Below are 19,592 nucleotides of genomic sequence, written 5' to 3'. Positions count from 1 at the left end.
GAAGAAGCGATTCTGACACTTTGTCTCACGGAAACCTGTGGTATACAATGGATTGTTTTCATCCGAGTCGACCAAACTCTTGAAATAGTTGAGCATACGTTCCAGCCAGATGAGATGAACGGCACCAGGCTCTCATGATGACCACCATCGTACATGGAGGCGTCCGGTGCTGGCCCCCACCCAAGACAAGCCACACCAACGGTCCACTTAAACGAAAGGTACAGCCTGGTCCGTGCGTGTCCCTGTGCGCCCCGCCCGAAAGAGAATCCAAAATCACGTGCCCTTTTCACACTAGAGGGCAAACCCTACCCTCCCGCCAAGACTTCGCAAGTGGCACGAAAAATCCAACGACTGCTCGACCGCCGCCTGATCGCCGACTCTTCACATCGCCAGACGACCTCACTAACCCACCACCAAACCACCCCTCACCCCCCCCCGACAATACCTTCAAAATGGCCGGCGGCGTTACCGTTCGCGATGTCGATGTAGGTCAACACCCTTCCGATTGAAGACTTTCCGCCAGGAAATAGCTTCGACCACTCCACCAACCCGAACCGAGTTGCCGCCCGACGATATTCAAAACCAAGAAAATACCCTGACAACGATCGCGACCCGCACGCCAACCCGACACCAACATGGGACTCGAACACACATTCTTTCCCTAGATGGGCCGGCGCAGGGCGCGCATCGCGGGATATTGAACGGCGTGCAACGAGGATACGGAATGGAACACTATATAGAAATCGAGCAGGCGCGAGGGGGTCGCAAGACCTCTGACGACGGAATCATTGCTAATTGGTGTTCCTTTCTCCCGAACAGGCGCAGAAGTTCATCACTGCCTACGCGGCTTTCCTGAAGCGTCAGGGCAAGCTCCCCATTCCCGGTATGTACTCACTTTCAGACCTTGGTCTCATCAAGGAGAGGGGCGGCATTGGACTAACGAAACGACTGCAGGCTGGGTCGATATCGTCAAGACCGGTCCCGCCAAGGAGCTCCCTCCCCAGGACATTGACTGGTTCTACGTCCGCGCTGCCGCCGTCGCCCGCCACGTCTACCTCCGCAAGACCGTCGGTGTCGGCCGTCTCCGCAAGCTCCACGGCTCTGCCAAGAACCGTGGTGTCCGTCCCTCCCACCACTTCGACGCCTCCGGCTCCGTCGACCGCAAGGTCCTCCAGGCCCTTGAGAAGATCGGCGTCGTTGAGCACGACGAGGAGAAGGGCGGCCGCCGCGTCACCCAGTCCGGCCAGCGTGATCTTGACCGTACGTCGCTTTCCCCACGCCAGACCTAAAAGGCCTTTTTTTTCCTTGAGTACATGTGCTAATGAGAACAACAGGTATCGCCCAGACCACCGCTGAGGCTGACGAGGAGGACGAGGAGGATGACGAGTAAATACCCCCATGACCTGCGCAAAAGCTCGGTTTCGGTTCGGTTTTCATGGCAACGGTGGCATTGGCTTAGGCGTTGAAAAGGATTCACTTCATTGAGGAATTTTGCACCCCAATACAACGTCCCGTATGCTCGTCGCTCGCTTGACCTGATGTTCGTCGTGTGCCTGCCGTAGTGATTGCGCGGCTTCTCGGCGTGTCATGCATGCCGTGGGTGTAAGCCTCCAGGCGTTGGGCGACGTCGTTCTCCTGATGGAGCTTCGATTGACTAGAGGTAGATGCTGTTGGACCCGAAGGCACCCATTCAGTACCTGTTGATTCCTTCACCACGCGACTTCCGGCGCCTGCCTCGTAACTAGCACTTTCCCTAATAACCTGCGAGTCTGCCTACAGAAACGCCAACCTGTGCCGGCGATATCTCCGTGACCTCTTATAGCAATGGCAAGAACAACAACAGCAACAGAGAGTTCTAACCGCAATATCTGGCGACTTCCCAGTGCTCAATCCGCCCACCTTTCTGTGTCCTGCATCTACGCTACGTTACATATCTCTTCATTACTCAGCAAGACTTCCCTTTAACCTCAGAGTCTATCGCCATCTTCAAGCCTTGAATTTACACTCTATGGGGTGCTTCTGGGGGCAACACGACTTTGTGGTACTCAAGTCATCGCGAACCTGCCCATCATGTCAGAAACAAGCAGAGTATGTTCCTTGCAGCGTTGACTTAACTCATCTTGATGGTGCTTACTCGCCATTCAGAGTATGCCAGAAAGCAGTCACTGTTTCGAATCACCCTCCTCCTCAACACGAGTCATGAGCGTTCACCACAAGCGCTCAGACGACTTCTCGCTGCCAAAAGGAGTCTACTTCCTCAAGGTTCGGGTCGGGCCCGGAAAGTACATTTGCAAGATCCTGGAAGAGCGTTCAACGGTTGAGATTGCAGACCCAACAGCGGACACAGCGGTTGTCTTCCAAAACGTCACTATTGGCATCTTGTCTGTGATTCTCAATGGGCAGGTGCACGTTCTTAAGTGCGCCACAAGCAGCAATAGGCTGGTCCCTGGCAATGACACCGATAAAAAAAACATACTCTACAAGCCCATATGGGTCAAACGGGTCAAGAACATGGCCACAGTTTTGGACCTGAATATCGGAGCTCCCTATGATGCCCACGGACAGAAAAATGCTGGCCCCGAGTGTCACGGAAACTGGCACGCCTCGCACGTGGAGAAGAAATTGGCCGTGCTGGCCGTCCACATGGCTCGCGAGTTCCTAGGGCTCAACTGGAAAAATCAGCTGGATGCCGGCGACTTGCTTGAGCTCAAAGAGGCCGTCCGCGCCAACGGTGGGCTTTCGTGCTACCACATTCAGCTGCAGCGTGCCGCGTGCGCGCTCTGCGTGCAGTTTGTGGGACGGGTGAGCTTCGCAAGCGGCCTCAAGATGACCATTCACGCCCGGCCAGGTCTCAAGACTGAACCGGATCCGACGTTCAGGATGCTCGCGACACGGGATGCTGCAGAGCAAGCAGCACCAGGAAACGCCGCGTCTCGAGTCCGTGATGGCCCACGAAGTCTGGAGTGGAGGAAGGTTGACCAAGATTTCAAGAAATATCTTTACAGCAAACAGGAGCCCTCGCAGACGATCACTGCCGAGCAGCCGCCGACTCTGGTGCATGTTGAAAGCGACGCCGACATCGACGACGCAACTCCTTCCCCTCCTTCCAAAAAGTCCGTGCAGAGCTTCTTGGATACCGTTCAACCATTTGCCAAATCCCCAATGGACACGATGGCAGTTACCGAGGTGGAGCCTCTCTTTCGAAAGAATGTTCGTGGTCCTCTGGGGATTGGCATCACCAAGACCAAGGAGCAAGCCAAGCGCCGGGGCCAACCGCTGGATCCTCGACATGTTGTCAAACCGCTGCCCGCGACGCCAGTGCTTGATCCGCCTTCGATGTTCTTGCCAAGTCAAGCTCGGACTTTACCGTCGATGTCCTTAGATCAAGGTCCGACAACCTGTCCTGGAGAAGATCATGATGGTACGTCGGGTTCACTTCCTTTCTCTTTTTGGGGTGATCTGACGAAAGTGAGCAGTCTTGGCCAACCGCCTTTCGAACAGTCGTCGTGACATGGAACATCTGAGAGCCCGGCTTCGCTACAGAAGACTGCTTCGGGCTTCTCGTGTACAGTTAAGACATCGCTCTCACCAGGCGAACGGTCACCGCACGTCAGCCTTTTAAGGTGTCTCGGCAGTTCCCACTTACCCGCAAGGACCGTCTGGGCGCAAAGGCTTATTATTGTATGTTCGAGATTGACTTTTGTTTCTGGCGTCAGCAGGGGTTTTAGTAATCGTACGAAAGGCGTCCGCACTTGTGGCCTCATCGGCCGAGTATGGACGAGGGAGCTCCGCGTGGAGGCGTGGAGCGAATTCTGCCGTGCCAGGCAATGACTTGCCGACCAAGGTTTGAGCTTTCAAGGGCCACTCGCGTTGGAGCAAGCTTGGTATGAGTCGCCAGTTTGACGCATCTTGGGGCATGTTTGAGGACAACCAGGAGCAAGAATACAGAGAGGCCGATTGCTACCCTTACCCTTGCGCTCTTGTGAATGCCAAGCCATCACGGCCCGACTTCGCTCCACGCCCAGATGCGCCAGACACTTTGGCAGAGTTTCGTCAGTTGCTCGTTGAAAGCCTTGCCAAGCACGCTACAGGTGGGCTGAAGTAACCAAGACAGGAAAGTCGAGAGATTGCCTGTAGTACTGTTTGAGCAGCTGGGCATACCACGGCCCTGGGATTGTAGAAGACGTGCCCCAGCAGTCATGAGGTTACCAATTGGAGAAGCCAGCGTTGCACTGCATCAGATTTCCCTTGCTACATGGGTATAATTAGCATCGCATTATGCCGATCTACCGTGCTCTTATTGTGTGTTGCACTGAACTCCTTCATCTTCCACTTGGCAAGGCGGCGTCTCCGTACGGTATTCCTGACGTCTCGCATTCTCCATGTCATCAAGGTATGAACTAACTTCGTACTCAATCGCACCCTCTCCGCACCCTCACATGCAAGGGCGGGATTGAGATCGCACAGCGTGGGCGGCGACGCTGCAGCGTACGTTTACCCCTGGATTGGAGACAGGGTTAGCCTGTCAACAACTTTGACCGCAACACGACAACTCACCCACATTGCCACGGGACAACCGTCAATTCGGATCACCAAATGGGCCAAGCGTAGGGCTACCGGCGCGCCCAGACAGGACGAACAAGATGACGGACGGAGTACGGGGACGCATGACACCCCCATCTTAGCGAGTCAGTCCCCAGAAGACATCTCCGGATATACCTTTCTGTCAACCTGGATCGTGACACCAATCGCAGCCGTGAGACATTCAGCAAGTCAGTCTCAAGTCAATGCGCTTTCCTGATCGATCCCGGCGATGGGTCCTCAACGGGCTTGGCCAGCCCAAAACAGGTTGCACTGTTGCGATGCCTACAGCACTGCCCATCTGCCGGGTTCGTTCGAGCTGCCGCGAGTCAAGTTGAAACCCTCGCCTGTTCAATACCCATGCTTCATGGTCACAAAAACCCTTCAACGCCGGACCGGGTAGCAGAGCGTTAGATTGATCGAGGGCATCAAACCCGCAAGGTCCCTGTCACTCGAACATCGTGCTTTGCGGAGCGCCGGCCAGCCCTTGCACCCCGCGAGAAAATAGAGACCCACGATCCAGAGTCTCGGCCACTATAACTGCGTGACTGTCCCTCAGCGGCTGTGCGCGCCTCCCAGGACCATGGAATCGGGCACCGTATCGGTGGTAGCGACCTTTGCTGTCATGTCACGATGGCCGCCAACTTTGACAAAGTGATCGCGTCCGCCACGCTGGCGGGCAGCCTCCTCTCTTGCGTCGCGACGACATGCGTGCTGACTTCGTTTGCCATCTACCGTCACCAGATGCGCAGTTTTCGCCATGCTCTCGTCTTGAACCTTTCGGTAGCGGGTACGTGTCACCATTCTTGCCAGCTCTGGGCGCCCACGGCGGTAGCCCGTTCTCTCTCCTCACGTCACTCACTGACTGCGGCGTACAGAGTTCATCAACTCGCTCAACAATACGGTTTCGGGCTTTATATACATGCGCACGAGGGGCCTCCAGCCCGGCGCAGCCTGCACCGTCAACGGCTTTGTGGGCCAGCTCTCGGTGCAGGCCGCCGACTTTTCCATCCTCGCCATCGCCCTCGTCACGCTCCTCACCGTCACGGGGACAGTGTACATGCCCAAGGCGTCGCTCGCGCGCAAGGCCACCATCTGCGGCGCCGTCTGGGTGGTTCCCGTGGCGACGAGCGTCACGGCGACGGCCATGGGCCAGATGGCCCCCGTCGGAGGCAACTGGTGCTGGATCTCGGCGGCGAGGCCGGACCTGCGGTACGCGCTGACGCACGGGTGGCGGTTTGCCGTCATCTTCTCGACCATGGCCATCTACGTGTACATATGGGTATTTCTACGGCGTCACTTCCGGTTCCTGCGCGGGGCGCAGCGCTGGTCGTACGGGACGACGTCGTCTGGCGACGGGAGCTTCTCGTCGGGCCGCGCGAGGAGGGGAACCGGCGTCTCTGACGCGACCACGCGCAGCGATGACGATATGAAACTGGACAACCTGATGCGCGTTGAAGCCGCTGGTGCCGGAACAACGACGAAACCCGTGGGGCTGAGCATCGGCGTGCACGAGGTGAAGATGGACGCCGCCGCCGTTGAGGCCAAGGGTGGTATGATAGACTTCGACGACGACGACGACGATGACGACGCCACGACGCTGGACGAGATGATTCACGGCACACCCGGCAAAACGCTCCGACAGCAAAAATCATTCCAGGAAGACCTCGAGAGAATCACGCCCAAGTCGTCGTACCCCGGCGACAACCACGTCTCGATCCCCAGACCGAGCGCCAGTGCCAGCGGCAGCGTTCGCAGGGCCCCGAACGTGCCGGCGAACAGGACGATGCGCAGCACGCTGAGCGAGTTCCCCATCAGGCAAGACTCGCACCAGGTGGAACGGGAGATCAAGAAGATGATGTTCCTCAACGCGTACCCGATCATGTATGTGCTGCTCTGGATCCCCGGTCTCGTGAACCGGCTGCTGCAGGCGTCGGGGAACGCGCCGGGGCCGAGGACGATGGCGGCGTTGCAGGTGTCGACGCAGTTTGTGGGCTTGGCGAACGCGCTCACCTACGGCTTCAACCATCACTTGAGGGACAGGTTGAAGGGGATCTATTTCACAGGCATAGCTTCGAGAATCAGGGCGAAGTGGAGACGGTGACAGTCCACGGTGGTGGCGAATGGAACGCATTTGTTCAAGAAGAAAGAATGGTGACCCTGCTGTGACAGATGATGGAATCTCGACCGAGATATTGCGCGTTTGATGAATGGCATGCGGTACTGTTGACGCTCACAGGATGGCTCGGCATGTCGTTGGCTTGGAGTTGATGCTCACCGGGAGCCCCAGCCCAGCGGGGACTCCAGGCTCACGTGCAGTGGATTTCTACCTGTAGCTTCCATGGACGCCATGTCTCTCGGCGGGTTCTGGGAAGGTGCCTCGAGATGGCACCTTCTGAAGCTCCGCTCCAGAACAGTCACGTGATACCATACATGACCAAAATGGAAAGGCCACCTGGTGCCAAAAATAGCAACACCGCTAAGCGCCGCCAAGTGCAGGTCGAAGTGCAAGGGCAAGAACAGTAGGAGTATGCAAGAGCTGGCTGTGCCAGTGATGGGCAACTGCCCTCTCCTCAACTGGCAGGCACCTCCGTTCTTTGCCTGCTGCTCTCCATCACCGACCTCACCTTCGCCGCCATCATCGGTGTCAGTTGACTGACCATTGCTGACTCCCTTCTTCTCCAAGGTCGTATGCGCAACATGACGGCCATATTCTTGTTCTACTTTTTGCATCGCGTGGCGGAGTGCTGACCGGGTTTCCATCCTCCCACACGCCCACGCCCTCGCCCACGCCCACGCCCACGCCCATGGCCATTTCTCAGCGGGTAGTCGGACCACACGTTCATCGGCAGACCATGTCGGCCTTGATGCGGACTGGAGACCGGTAGCCCTTCGACATGGACCTGGACCTGCATCTCAACTCGGACCCAGCCTCAGGAATCCTTCTCCCGGCATATCGCCCCCAGGTGCTGTCAGGCACGCGAGGCGTCACGGTTCCTGGTGGCCACGGTTCCTGGTGGCCACGGTTCCTGGTGGCCGCGGTTCCTGGTGGCTGACACTGGTTCATCTGGGCCGTCGGGTGTCGCGTGCACTTCACCTTGCTTTCTCAGAACGCCACACCTTCTATTTGGACCCCAAGATTGATGCTGCGTCGGATCTCTGTCTCGATGGACTGGATCTGATATCGTTCTGCCCTGGATACTCCGTCGTGCCATTTGTCTTCCTGCTGCTGCCTGCGTCCCATCATAAAGGACAGTGGTGGTGGCCATCCCTCGACGAGAGAATATACCATGTACCCGTCGTGCATCGATTGAGCGAGCTAACCGAACCTTGTGCCTGCAGTGCACTGCAAGTGTACAATCGACAGACATTGAGCACAGCACAACGCAGCACCCGCAGCGCGACAGCATTCGCAGAGGGCCACACAACTGAAGAAGGTACCTCGGCCAGAATGATGCAGAGTAAAAATAGGCGACAGAGTCCTCCCCTCCCACCTCTGGGCGCCCTGCAAGTAGGTATCTTGGTACCTCACAGCAGACCACCCCAAAAAGGATCGCCCGCCCAATGGAGCGCGGCGTACCTGCGCGCGGCGCACCTGAGCTTGCAAGGCTGCCCCCTGTCGTCTCTCGCCAGGCTGCTGCCCACGCAGGGAGTCTTCCAGGCAGGCCGTCCTCTGTCTGTCTCTCGGCCCCATTGGAGCCCCCATCTCTTTGGCCCCCCGCCCTCCCCTCGGCCCCCTCCGCCCGTGGTCTGTCCACTGCGGTTCATGAACCGAAATCAACATGCGCGAACGCCTTACAGACTCCCAGACTGCAGATTACGGACCAGGGGGTTCAGTATTCTTTCGTTTCGTCTTGTTTCGTTTCCCTTGCGACTCATTGCCACCAACCCAACGAAATGCCCCCCCCTCCTCAGGGATGATCAAGCTCGCGGGCGTCTGTTTCTGTTTCTCCCGCGCTATGCGCCTCCCGCGGTTAATCCCAGCGCGCACGCGGAAGGACTCCTCCCTCCACGAGTCGTGTGTCGCCTGGCGACCGGCGCGCAAAGGTTGACCGTTGACAGGTTAGACAGAGAACATGGAATGGAGACCTAGAAGGAGCGCAATCCCTGGACTTATCTTGACTCGACAGATTCTGGTCTGGAGTGTCCAGGCAGCCCGTTGGACGATCGACTCTCCGAACATGTATAGGACAGACATGTACAAGCCATTGAGTGTTGTCTACGATACTGTTGTTCACACGTGAGCCGCTCCCGTTGTTCCCGTTGCCTGCGTCCTTATGGCGGCGATCGAGCGACATCGATTCGAGCAAAGCAGAAGGGGAACAGAACAAGTAAGAGGAAGAAAAAGCTACAGGGGCCTGCGGCTGGGCTTGGGGCTGCATGCACGTTATCCTGAAATGGCACATTTACGGAGCTTTGGGCTGCGCCTCTCCTCGTCTGACACACCATACACGCACACACGCACACACTCGCCCATTTCCACAGCACATTTCCACCCTTCTCTCTCGTCCACTGGCGCGCCTGGGCTAATTATGGCACCGGCTCGGTTCGATCCGCCCTAGTCACTATTGCCCGTCGAATGACCATGGCAACCATGAGCACGAACAAATCTCAGCGTGTGTGTCTGCTGGTTCACCATTGAGCTCGCGCGCACTCTATCTCTTGCTCTCTCTCTCTCTCTCGCCAGACCGACACCAGCTCTGCATTCCCGTCCCTGCCCAGCAGACCCCCTCCACGAAGAATCATGTCAGAGTCGCAACGTCTCCCTCGCTGGTTCCGTCCTATTTCGTCCCTCGCCTCAGAAGGCTGACTTGTACAACCGAGCCTGATGCGTATCTGCCTACCAATCATGGCCCTGACGCTGATCAGAATACGGGAGAGCCCCGTGGCTGGCCCATCCAAGTGGTCGAAGGAGCACGTACCTGGCGTTTTCGAACCAAGGGTTGCCGCCACCCATGTCTACAGCTGACAGGGGCAAAAGCATGACGGGACCGCCTTACAACATGTCCCAAGACCCCTATGTCGTCGGCCGTCTCGACTTCTTCCGTCTTCTCCCCCTCCCTTCCAACCATCTCGATGTAGCAGCGCCCCCATCCCACCTGGCCATCTTGGTAGCCCGAGTGAGTGACCTCTGTTCCATTGCAGATGGGGCATCTTGAGAACCATCTTCCCACTCACACCAACCCCAACGTCCATCAGTGTTGGAACCGGCTGTGACGAACCCAAGAACCACACGCGCTTGTCCCTCCCACCCCCGTCTGCCTATCTGCCTTCTTTTGCACCTCCCCCCTCATCATCCCCCCTGATTCCATTCTACGTCTACGCCCCTCTCACCAACCCCAAACTTTGCTCGTCACCTCATGTCTGCGTCTACGGGGGGTTCATCGCAGTCTACATCCGCATATTCTCTTGTCTGCCGGGGCTGTGTCACTGCTATCTTCGGCTCCGTTACTACCTCTATGCCTTTACTCCCTGTCTGCTACTAGGCCGTCTTTCTATTTTTCCTTGCTTTCCATTTTCAGAACACACACACACACACACACACATACATACATACCCACCATGGCGAGCCTGCAGGACATCATGAACGTAGATGAGGACCATCAGTTCCATCCCCAGACCAATAAGAAGGGCACGGTCCCAGCCTCATCCAATGTTCATCAGCAGCCATCTGCGGTACCACCAGACTCAGTCACTGCCAGCCTTAAGTATATACCGCCAGCCCAACACACTCATACCCTCGACGGCCCTCCAGCCATCACACATTCAACTTCATCCACCGGATCACCGTCCAACACAAGTCAGCCAGCAGCAGATCGTCGCCCAAGCAACACGAGCGTCGACTCTATGGATCCGTCGTTGTATGGTCACGGTCACTCTGGGTCATCTGGAAGTCTTAACCCCTCGAATACACCAATGCGGCCACTCGCAAATATGTTGGCAGGCGCGGAAGCGTCAGTGAAACTGACGCCCATCACCGGTCGAGTCAGTCGAGCAAAGAAGGGCGTACCTGTTCATACATGTGATCAGTGTCGTCCCCCCAAGGTGAGTCGACACGTCTCGCAGGCCGTCACTATGAATGAAACCCACGACTGACTTCTCTTCCAGACGTTCACAAGAGCGGAGCATCTGAGGTGAGCTTGCTCCTTCATATCTGTCTTGCAGATTCAACGTATTGACCGCGATTCCAGACGGCATCAGCTAAGCCACGATACGCCAAGATATGCTTGCACTATTCCGGGTTGTGATAGAGCTTTCCACCGCAAGGATCTCTTGGACCGACACCAACAGCGGCAGTGAGTTCGATCCTTGCCCGTGAAGGCAAAAAATCACATGTCGTCGGTGCGCTGACTCTATACAGCGAACTGGACGAAGAGAAGTCGCCGAGAAGCCGCAGAACGTCTGCAGGCTCCCTGGATGGAAGTGCTCGTCTCGGGCTGCACCCCTCCGTCATGAGCTACAGCACCCCTTCGACAACACCAAACTTATCCATGACACCAAACATGGCCCCTAACATTTCAGCGTTCCTCGGGAGTCCCGGCAGCGCCAGCAAGTCTATGTCTCCGGGAATGGGTGGTGGCAGTGAGAACTACCCCTCCGCATCTGGCGGTCATGGATACAACAATGACTATCAGTTGTCATCGCATTCGCCCCAGCAGCTGCCGCTGCTTCAAGACGGAACGGCAAGTGGCTTCAACACACCAGCCTCCATGATTGTACCCACCTTCTCCTCCATCGACTACAGCCAGCCCCGCACGAACACAACCTACTCCGAGCTATACCTTCAGACCCAGGGCCTCCCGAGTCAGCAGACACCAGCAATGGACGCGCCCCCAGAGCTTTCGCATCCCCACGACACATCTAACTGGCCCTCCTCTGCCAGTGACAGTCCCTTCTCCACACCTTCTGAGAGGTCTCGTCGCGGTCCATGGACTGATGCCCAGCGCTCATCCAGTGTGGACTGGCAGGGCACCAACCTTCTCTCTCCGTATCTCTCACATGAACATTCAAGCCCTCCACCCGGTTTCGACGCTTTGCCTGCGAGCGGACCCATCTACTTTCCTTTCTCACCTTCGCCCCAGCTCGGGTCTGGGCCAGTCTTTGTGCCGTCGCTCGATGCGCCTTTGACCAACTACCCGGATGATCAGACGTTGTTGGACCCCCATCAGCAGCATCTTTTCCCCAACAGTGTTGGTAATCCAGTCCCAGTGCGAGCTCTGGCCCAGGCTCAAAGTTCTGAAATTCTAGTCTCGCCATCGACGGCCCTCCTCTCGGATCGCATGATGAACTCGCTCGCATGCGTGGGACGCCAGAAGGAGGTGGCTGTCGGCCTCATGGCTGCGCCCATCCTGTCGCCGAGCTCTCTATCGCCTCCGCCTGCAAGTGCGTACAGGGCGATTCCGTACTACATCGAGGTGTATTGGGACAAGTTCCACCACCTGTTCCCTATCGTTCACAGACGCACATTTGAGGAGGCATTAGAGCAATGCGACCTGCTGCGATGCGCCATGGCTGCCGTGGCCACGCAGTATCTCACCAGCAAGGAGGATCGAATCAGGGGCAATCAATTGCACGAGTATGCGTGGCAGCAAGCCAGAAGGGTAAGCCGGGCCTCGCTGATGGACTATACGCAAGCATAAAACCTGACTAACGCGGTGCAGTCCCTTCATTGGAGCGTATCGGTGATGCAAGCTATCCTCCTCTGCGAGCTGTTCGCTCGTTTCCGCGGCCGCAAGGCTGCTATTCGCCCGTCCAAGGAGTTCGAAGATGTGTATCAAAGAGTAAGCTGCTCCTGTTCGTCTGCCAACCGTCAGCCATACGGGACCTAACGAGCATTCGCAGGTGTATGATCCGTCGGTCATTTTCGCTCCTGTGCCAATGAGTGGCCCTAGCAACGTCAGGTGGCACACGTGGCTCGACATGGAAGCGCGTCGTCGTCTGCTCGGCGCGTGTTTCGTGCTCGACGTACACACATCGGTGTACCAGGAGCAACGGCGTGTGAGAGAATTTGACATTGCTGCCGAGGGGATTCCGTCCATCCCCCTTACGGGCCAGACGAACGAGCTTTGGGAGGCTATGAGCGCGGATGCCTGGTCGGCCATGGTGGCGAACAAGGAAAACATCATGAGCATACTAACGACGCTCCCAATGATCAACCCGGGCTCTCTGACCGATTGCACGATTCAGACACACTCGCTGTTCGACAGGTCCATCATCCTGGCGTCCGAGGCCATCCGCCTCCAGTCTCAGGGTTCGGCAGCACCGAGCGATCCGAGCCGCATGGCGGGGCTGTTCCCGGACTGCCCGGTCGCCAACACGTACCTTGCGCTCCATCACGCGCCGCTACATGACCTCCTGGCGGTTTCCGGCGAGAGCTGGGTGTTCAGTCAAAAGCTGATGGAGGCGTCTTCGTTCGCGGAGCACAAGAAGAGGCTCCGGCAGTGGAGCTCTTCGAGCGAGGCGGCAACATCAGTCATCTTCGCCTGTCGAGCGATGGAGGCCTTTACGGCGCAAGGCAACCGGTGGGACGCGGACGAAGACGACGAGGATGCAGACAACATGGATATCTGGGACACGCAAAGGCCGCGGGCGTGGCGGGACGACGTATCAGACTACTGGGGCATGTACGTCTGCGCCCTCATCTGCTGGGCCTTTGGCCACGGGGCCTCGGCCGACGAGCTGGAAGGCGCGACAATGGTGCGCGAAGGGGCCGGTGAGGCAGCGACGCTGGCCTGGGTGAGGGCCGTTGCCCGCATGGGCGAGGACGACGTTATGAAGATTCGCAATCTGCAGGACTCGACGAAGGTGGTCGAACTGGCGAGGTCGTGGCTGGAGGCCGACTGCATTGGGAACCGCAGTCGGTTGTTCGTGGATGCGGTTCGGGTGCTGAGAAAGTTGGAAGAAGGCGTTCAATGGGCGTGATTACGAGAAAGCGGATGCAGCACAAGACGGGATGGCAAAGAATTCGAAAACGGAGCGAGCGAGGGGTCTGGTGATGGATGTATTTGTACGGTGCATTGAGGGGCGGCTAGCATGCATGGATGGGATGAATTAGGGCGGGCACGAAGATACTGGGAAAGTGTTGCGGCATAGGTACATGATGAGTAGACGGACGGGCTACATAAAGTAATCTGCTTCTCGTACACCAAAACCTTGTGGGTCTGCTTCTTCAACTCCAACGGCCAGAAGAAGCTCTTATCAGTTTACGATCCGCGAGGGCAATCAATGGGTTTCCCCCTTTCGTGGAAACACAGAATAGAGCGAGGCTGGTGAGGTGCATAACACTGATAGGAACATGGTCGTGGCGGGTAGAGAGGGCTGGGCCGGATAGGTGCATGGCGTGCTTGGTCTCTTGCATGATGCACATGCGTCTTGGCTGGCCAGACCGATGTACGTCATGCATGAGGTGAGAAAGGAAGTTGCGCGGCGGGCGGTGACGACGCCGAGGGTGAGCTTCTCTAGGTCTAGCTACCTACCTAGGTACCTACCTTGGCTGTGCGTGTCCAAGTAGGTAGGTACGGCACGGCACGGTACCCAAGGTAGGTGGTACCTGTCTAGCTTGAAGTTTTGCTGGGGCTTTAGCGCCAGAGTCGGTCCATGTCCACGGCCTGCCGAACGGCACCAGGCCACCCCACGCCCCCAGGGCTGTACGGTGTCTACACTACCTAGGTACCTAAGGTAGGCGCCTACACTTGCTGCGGTACCTAGCTAGGTGGCTACCTAGGTAGCCAAGGTAGCAGCAGCCACCTGTGTGTCCCATATCGCTGCTCTGCTGTTCGAGGCAAGCGCCCACCGATAGGCAGGCGCAAGTCGCAACCCAACCCCCAGCCTTCTGATTTTTTGCTGAGAAGGAGGAAGGCGACCTGGTCGTCGACTCGTCTCGACTGGCCTTGCCGTGCTTTGTCCGGCCTGGAAACGGAGCGGACCCATTGGCTTCCCTCGTCGCGCTCACCACTTCCCTCGTCGCGCTCACCACCTCCAATCTCTCGTCTCTCGTCTCTCATCTCGTCTACCGCGACGACACTGACCCAAACCGGACTCAAACCAGCCCGCACCAACCTGGAACCGCACCGACTCCCCTCTGATCAAAGTACCCCCTTAGCACCATCTCACTACATAGGTAGATCCAGACCCCCGAACCCCTCGTGTTCGTGCATTCCGGACCTTCCATCCTACCTACCTACCTACTACCACCACCTCTACCACCTCTATCCATATCTTTGACTCTTTCGACCGACGACGACGCCTTTGTTTGTCGTTTCACCACGAGACACCAATCCTACCCTGCTGCCCTTACCTACTACGTCCTTACGTACGGCACCTTACTCTATCGAACGAGACCCTCGCGCATTCCTTTCAGTAGCCATCCTAGGTAGGCACCAGACCTGGCTCCGGGGCACGCTACCGCTGCCGACAGGCCCAGCTGCCATTTGCGACCAACGAGCTGATCGCCACCCAACCTAGTGTGGGTAGTGTAGCTAATTTGCCTTGCGGGCCTTACGACATCGATTCCTACCCAGCTCAGCTCAGCTCACTCAGCGCTCAACGACCGCGACCCCTTCCATCGATTTCTCTCGGACCTTTTTTCCGTCCCTTTTTTTTCCCAACTTGCGACCGCCGCAGAACTCAACGCACGCGCACGTACGAAGCAGAAGCATCACCAATTCCATTTCGAATCCTTCGCACAGAGACCGAGTCTGCACAGAGATCAAAATGACTGGTGGTACCTTCAAATTCACGTGGTATGTTTCACCCTTTGCGCCCCTCCCCCTCCCTCCCACCCTCCTCCACCCCTCTCTTCCTCCTACTCCATTGGCAAGGCCTACTCCATTGGCAAGGCCTACTCCATTGGCAAGGCGAACGGACAATTGGAGCTGCTCGTGCGTGCTCCGGGGGAAGCTTCGCGCCTGGCACGAAGCTCGACGGGCTTGTGCGCATGCGCGCAACTCGCCCAGCGCTGGAATGCCATTTTGCTCATGCCACATGCACGACGCAAACCTTCGTTCGCCGGCCTCAAACCCAACGGCGCATTGGCTCTCGCGCCCTCACACCCGAGCCACTGCCTGCCGCCGTCTGAGCACGAGCCGACAGCTCGAGCTGGAACCTGGCGCAAATCTGGGCTCGATCGACACACCTGGCTGACCACGCTCTTTTTCGTACTTGTAGGGGCCATCCCGCCGAAGAGGTCTATGTCACCGGCACCTTCGACAACTGGACCAAGTCGGAGAGGCTCAGCAAGGTCGGCGACTCCTTCGAGAAGAACGTTACTCTCCCCGACGCTTCCAAGAAGATCTACTACAAGGTACGTTGACTTGCGTCTCCTCTCTGTCGCACCGCTGTTCCTTGCGCGCGTTGCATCTTGTCATGTCCCCTCTTCTCCTTACCTCACGCTCGCTCTCCATTTTCCATTCTTCTGTTGGTCGCCCCAAGGCTCGTTTCCTGCGCGCCATCGAAAAAGACGATCGAGGCACCGAAGCGCCGGGCTGCGATCAAAGGCCCTGTGCGGCGCGAGAGGAAAACCCGCATGCGGAAGCACAATCGGGTCTCACCAGCCCCAGGCCACCTGTGTGCATCAGCGCCGTCCAACCCCCTTCACCTGTCGCTTGGTTTGGTTTGGCTTGGTTCGGCCTCCAACGCCGACTGCAACTTGGGCCCTGCGCCGCTGCGCTCGCTAGCTTCCAGGCGCCGATGCAAAACAGAGCGACAAGCGGGCCTCGGCGATGCGCTGTCTTTCCATCCCTCTCGTCACGGGACGCAAACTGCTCCGTTTTTCCCCAGACTGCTAGGTCAGCCGTCTCTCCCTCGTCCAACGACTGGCAGGCAGGCATCCAGGCACGCAGGGCTAGAAACTAGAAACGCCAGGGCCAGGGGCAGCTTGGCCCGCCTGACTGCTTGCGTCTGATGCGTCTGACCGAACATCCCGGTCCGCTTATGACGCAACCCCTCAATCGGCTCCAACCCTGGGAGATTGCGGCTAGTGTCGAAGCGGTGAGAAGCTCCACGAAGACAGACAGATCCCAAGGCAACCAGCAGGCGACCGCAAACCAAGATTATCCAGATTCGCCAATTCTGTGGAGCGACGCAAGGCCCCTGCAGACACCACGCCGTCAACACGAGACCTCTGCATTTAACCCAGCCATTCCGCGCCGCGTCATCCCTACTCGTCGTCTTTCTAGGACTTTGCTTCATTCTGACCTCACTTATTCGGCTGTTCTGCCTTTGATCTCATAACAACACATTCAGAACATCCCCCCCTTGCTGACCTGATTTTTCCCAGTTCGTCGTCGACAACAACTGGATCACCGACCACACGGCCCCGCAAGAGCCTGATCACGAGGGAAACGTAAACAACTTCCTGACGCCCGAGCAGATTGTGAAGGAGAACCCCATCGCCGCCATCATGAACACCACCACTCCCGAGTCTACCACGGCCGCCCTGGCCAAGGATGTGCCTCTCGAGAACTCCAAGGCGAGCGAGGAGGAACCCAAGGCCACCCCCGTCCATGCCATTGGCGGCTTCCCCCAGACGCCCGTCGACGAGCTCGACAAGACCATCAGCGTCAACCCTCTGCCTGCGAGCGATGTGACCAAGCCCCAGCCCAACATTGCGCCCGGCGAGCCTCTCCCCCCTTCCACCCACGCTGGTGATATTCACTCCCAGGTCACTCTCGACAAGGAGTCGTACGAGAAGAGCGACCGCCTGCCCGGCTTGACCGAGGCAAACTCTACCCTGCCCAGCACCACCGGCGCCGACATTCCCGAGTCCAGCCTGCCCATGCCCGCTGCTGCCATTGCTGCCGGCATTGACACGACCACCATCAACACGGTGACTCCCGAGGCCAGCACCGCCGCTCTCGCTGCCAACGTGCCCAAGACTGTCAACGCCGCTGCGCTCGACGCCAAGGTTCCCGAGGCTGTCGTTGAGAGCCAGAAGGCCGCCGGTGTTGACCCCGAGGCCAGCGCTGACCCCAAGGAGGTCATCGACAAGGCTACTGTCGAGGATGAGCTGAAGGAGAAGGTCCCCGAGGCCCCCTCAACGTCTGAGGGCACCGCCGGCTTCGGCACCCAGAAGTCTGAGAACGCCGGCATCGCCGCTACTGCCATCACTGCTGGCGGCATCGCGCTCGCCGCTGCCGTTGCTGCGAAGGACGCCATCATTGGCAAGGCCGAGCCCGCCACCACTTCGGCCTCTGAGACGGCCACCGACGCCGCCAACCAGGCCTCCGCCGCCGCCGCCGGTGCTGCCGCCAACCTCCCCGAGGGTGTCAAGGAGAAGCTTCCCGAGTCGGTGCAGGAGACGATCAAGAGCCAGGCCCAGGAGGATGTCCGCCAGGAGGTCGCCCCCACTGTCCCCAGCGAGGTCAAGGAGTCCATCATCGAGGCCGGCAAGGCCCCCGAGGCTGCCGCCAGCACCTCTGCCGTTCAGGACAAGGCTGCCGTCGAGTCCGAGCTGCTGCAGGAGGTCAAGGCCGTTCCCGCCATCGGCGAGGCCAAGTCGAAGACGGAGGAGGTCAAGACTGATTCTGCCGTCGGTGCCGCCCCTGTTCTGGTCACCGAGGAGGTCAAGCAAGACGCTGCTGCTGCCGTTGCCGCACCGGCCGCCATCACCCCATCTGCTCCCAAGGTTGACGATGTCCCCGCCGCCAGCAACCCCGCTCTGCACACCGCCGCGACCCCCGTCGTGACCGATGGTCCGTCTACCACGTCGACTGCCGTCAAGTCCGAACCTGAGTCTGTTGCGCCCGCTACCGAGGCCAAGACTGAGACGGCCGCTGTGGAGGACAAGGCCGAGGAGACCAAGCCTGTCCCGACGAAGGAGGGCGAGATTCTTCCCAACGGCGCCAATGCCGCTGCGCCGGCCGAGCCCGTGAAGCAGACGACACAGGAGTCTCCCGCCACGCCCGCCAAGGCTGAGGCATCTGGCTCGACTACGACGCCCAGCACCAGCAGCCAGAAGGGCACTGAGCAGAAGAAGAAGAACCGCCTCAGCGCCTTCATCGGCAAGCTCAAGAGCAAGGTGCACTCGAAGGATTAGATTGGTTGTGAAGTTTTGTCTCCGGAGTGAGGAAAGGCCACGCCTCATCTACGTCTTGGCTTGTGCGAACACAAAAACACGACACAACACATTCACACACACACACTCTCGCGCATAATTATGCTACGGCTTGGTCATTCGTCGTCTCGTTTTTATGATTCCCCCCTGTTTTCTTGATTTTCCGCTTTCCACCGCAAAGAGTTCGAGAGGAGAGGTAGAAGGAGAGAAGTGGGCGAGGCAGGTAAAGGGCCCACGGGGCAAAGGGAGGTCACTGTGCGGCTGCGGCTGTACAGGAATTGGAAGAATGGACGGATGAATGGTCATGATGTTTTCCGACTGCAATGTGGGATGCAACATGAGAGGCGGCTCGTCTTCTTCTTTTTTTTTTCTCATATACTTAATCGAGGTTGTTTCGCGACTGTTATTAGGTGGTGTCTCTGTCTATCTGACGTGCGATACAGGCCGGTGGAGGTCGACAATGTTCTCTCGGTCGCGACTAATCGTCTCTCATTTCCTCCGTCTCAAGTTCGAGTGCCAACCAACCTGATGACGGACGAATCGATCAATCAGACACATACTTTTTCATCCGATGACCTAAGGCATGAGCAGCTGGCGAGCTGAGAAAGTGAGTGATAATTTTTTACCAAGCTTTTCCTTCGTCTCCTCGCTTCGCCTCATCATGTTGATCAATGACAGGAAGGGAGAGATGAGCGGCATGGGCATGACTGACACATCAACATCAGACGGCCGTCCCGTCCTCTGTCTCGCTGCGACGAGTGTTCATCATGCCCGACATCCGGTCTCCAAGCGTGGACCCGCGGTCGTCTTGGAAAACCGGGGAGCTCTGGAATCTACACTGTCGCCACAAGTAAATAAGAAACACGCACCGAGAGGAGGGGGGGGGGGGGTGGCTTGGTGTATGTGTGTGCGTGTGAGACTGACCACACCGACACCGAACGGATGGAAAAAGAATAGT

The 19,592-nt window shown here is 57.9% G+C and overlaps 5 protein-coding genes across 5 annotated transcripts; all 5 read left to right on the top strand.

Annotated features, from left to right (window-relative positions):
• Nucleotides 1-452: 452 nt before the first annotated feature.
• RPS19 (40S ribosomal protein S19) lies at nt 453-1,390 on the top strand (the record flags this gene model as incomplete). Its single annotated transcript, XM_028641000.1, has 4 exons — nt 453-485; nt 820-883; nt 955-1,260; nt 1,335-1,390. 4 exons carry the CDS (start codon nt 453-455, stop codon nt 1,388-1,390), a joined length of 459 nt encoding a protein of 152 aa, XP_028494906.1.
• Nucleotides 1,391-2,070: 680 nt separating this feature from the next.
• D7B24_006879 (uncharacterized protein) lies at nt 2,071-4,105 on the top strand (the record flags this gene model as incomplete). Its single annotated transcript, XM_028640999.1, has 3 exons — nt 2,071-2,088; nt 2,146-3,421; nt 3,852-4,105. The coding sequence occupies 3 exons, from the start codon at nt 2,071-2,073 to the stop codon at nt 4,103-4,105; spliced, it is 1,548 nt and encodes a 515-aa protein (XP_028494905.1).
• A 1,109-nt stretch (nt 4,106-5,214) lies between these two features.
• D7B24_006878 (uncharacterized protein) lies at nt 5,215-6,685 on the top strand (the record flags this gene model as incomplete). Its single annotated transcript, XM_028640998.1, has 2 exons — nt 5,215-5,371; nt 5,460-6,685. 2 exons carry the CDS (start codon nt 5,215-5,217, stop codon nt 6,683-6,685), a joined length of 1,383 nt encoding a protein of 460 aa, XP_028494904.1.
• Nucleotides 6,686-10,143: 3,458 nt separating this feature from the next.
• D7B24_006877 (uncharacterized protein) lies at nt 10,144-13,503 on the top strand (the record flags this gene model as incomplete). The annotated part of the gene is made up of 6 exons (XM_028640997.1): nt 10,144-10,626; nt 10,690-10,715; nt 10,833-10,877; nt 10,943-12,182; nt 12,243-12,362; nt 12,424-13,503. The coding sequence occupies 6 exons, from the start codon at nt 10,144-10,146 to the stop codon at nt 13,501-13,503; spliced, it is 2,994 nt and encodes a 997-aa protein (XP_028494903.1).
• A 1,791-nt stretch (nt 13,504-15,294) lies between these two features.
• D7B24_006876 (uncharacterized protein) lies at nt 15,295-18,616 on the top strand (the record flags this gene model as incomplete). The annotated part of the gene is made up of 3 exons (XM_028640996.1): nt 15,295-15,323; nt 15,748-15,883; nt 16,859-18,616. 3 exons carry the CDS (start codon nt 15,295-15,297, stop codon nt 18,614-18,616), a joined length of 1,923 nt encoding a protein of 640 aa, XP_028494902.1.
• Nucleotides 18,617-19,592: the final 976 nt, after the last annotated feature.

This window comes from Verticillium nonalfalfae, assembly GCF_003724135.2.
Source record: "Verticillium nonalfalfae strain VnAa140/NRRL 66861 chromosome Unknown scaffold_51, whole genome shotgun sequence".
Taxonomy (NCBI): domain Eukaryota; kingdom Fungi; phylum Ascomycota; class Sordariomycetes; order Glomerellales; family Plectosphaerellaceae; genus Verticillium; species Verticillium nonalfalfae.
The sequence above is the reverse complement of the archived record's forward strand: the minus strand, read 5'-3'. Positions and strand labels throughout refer to the sequence as shown.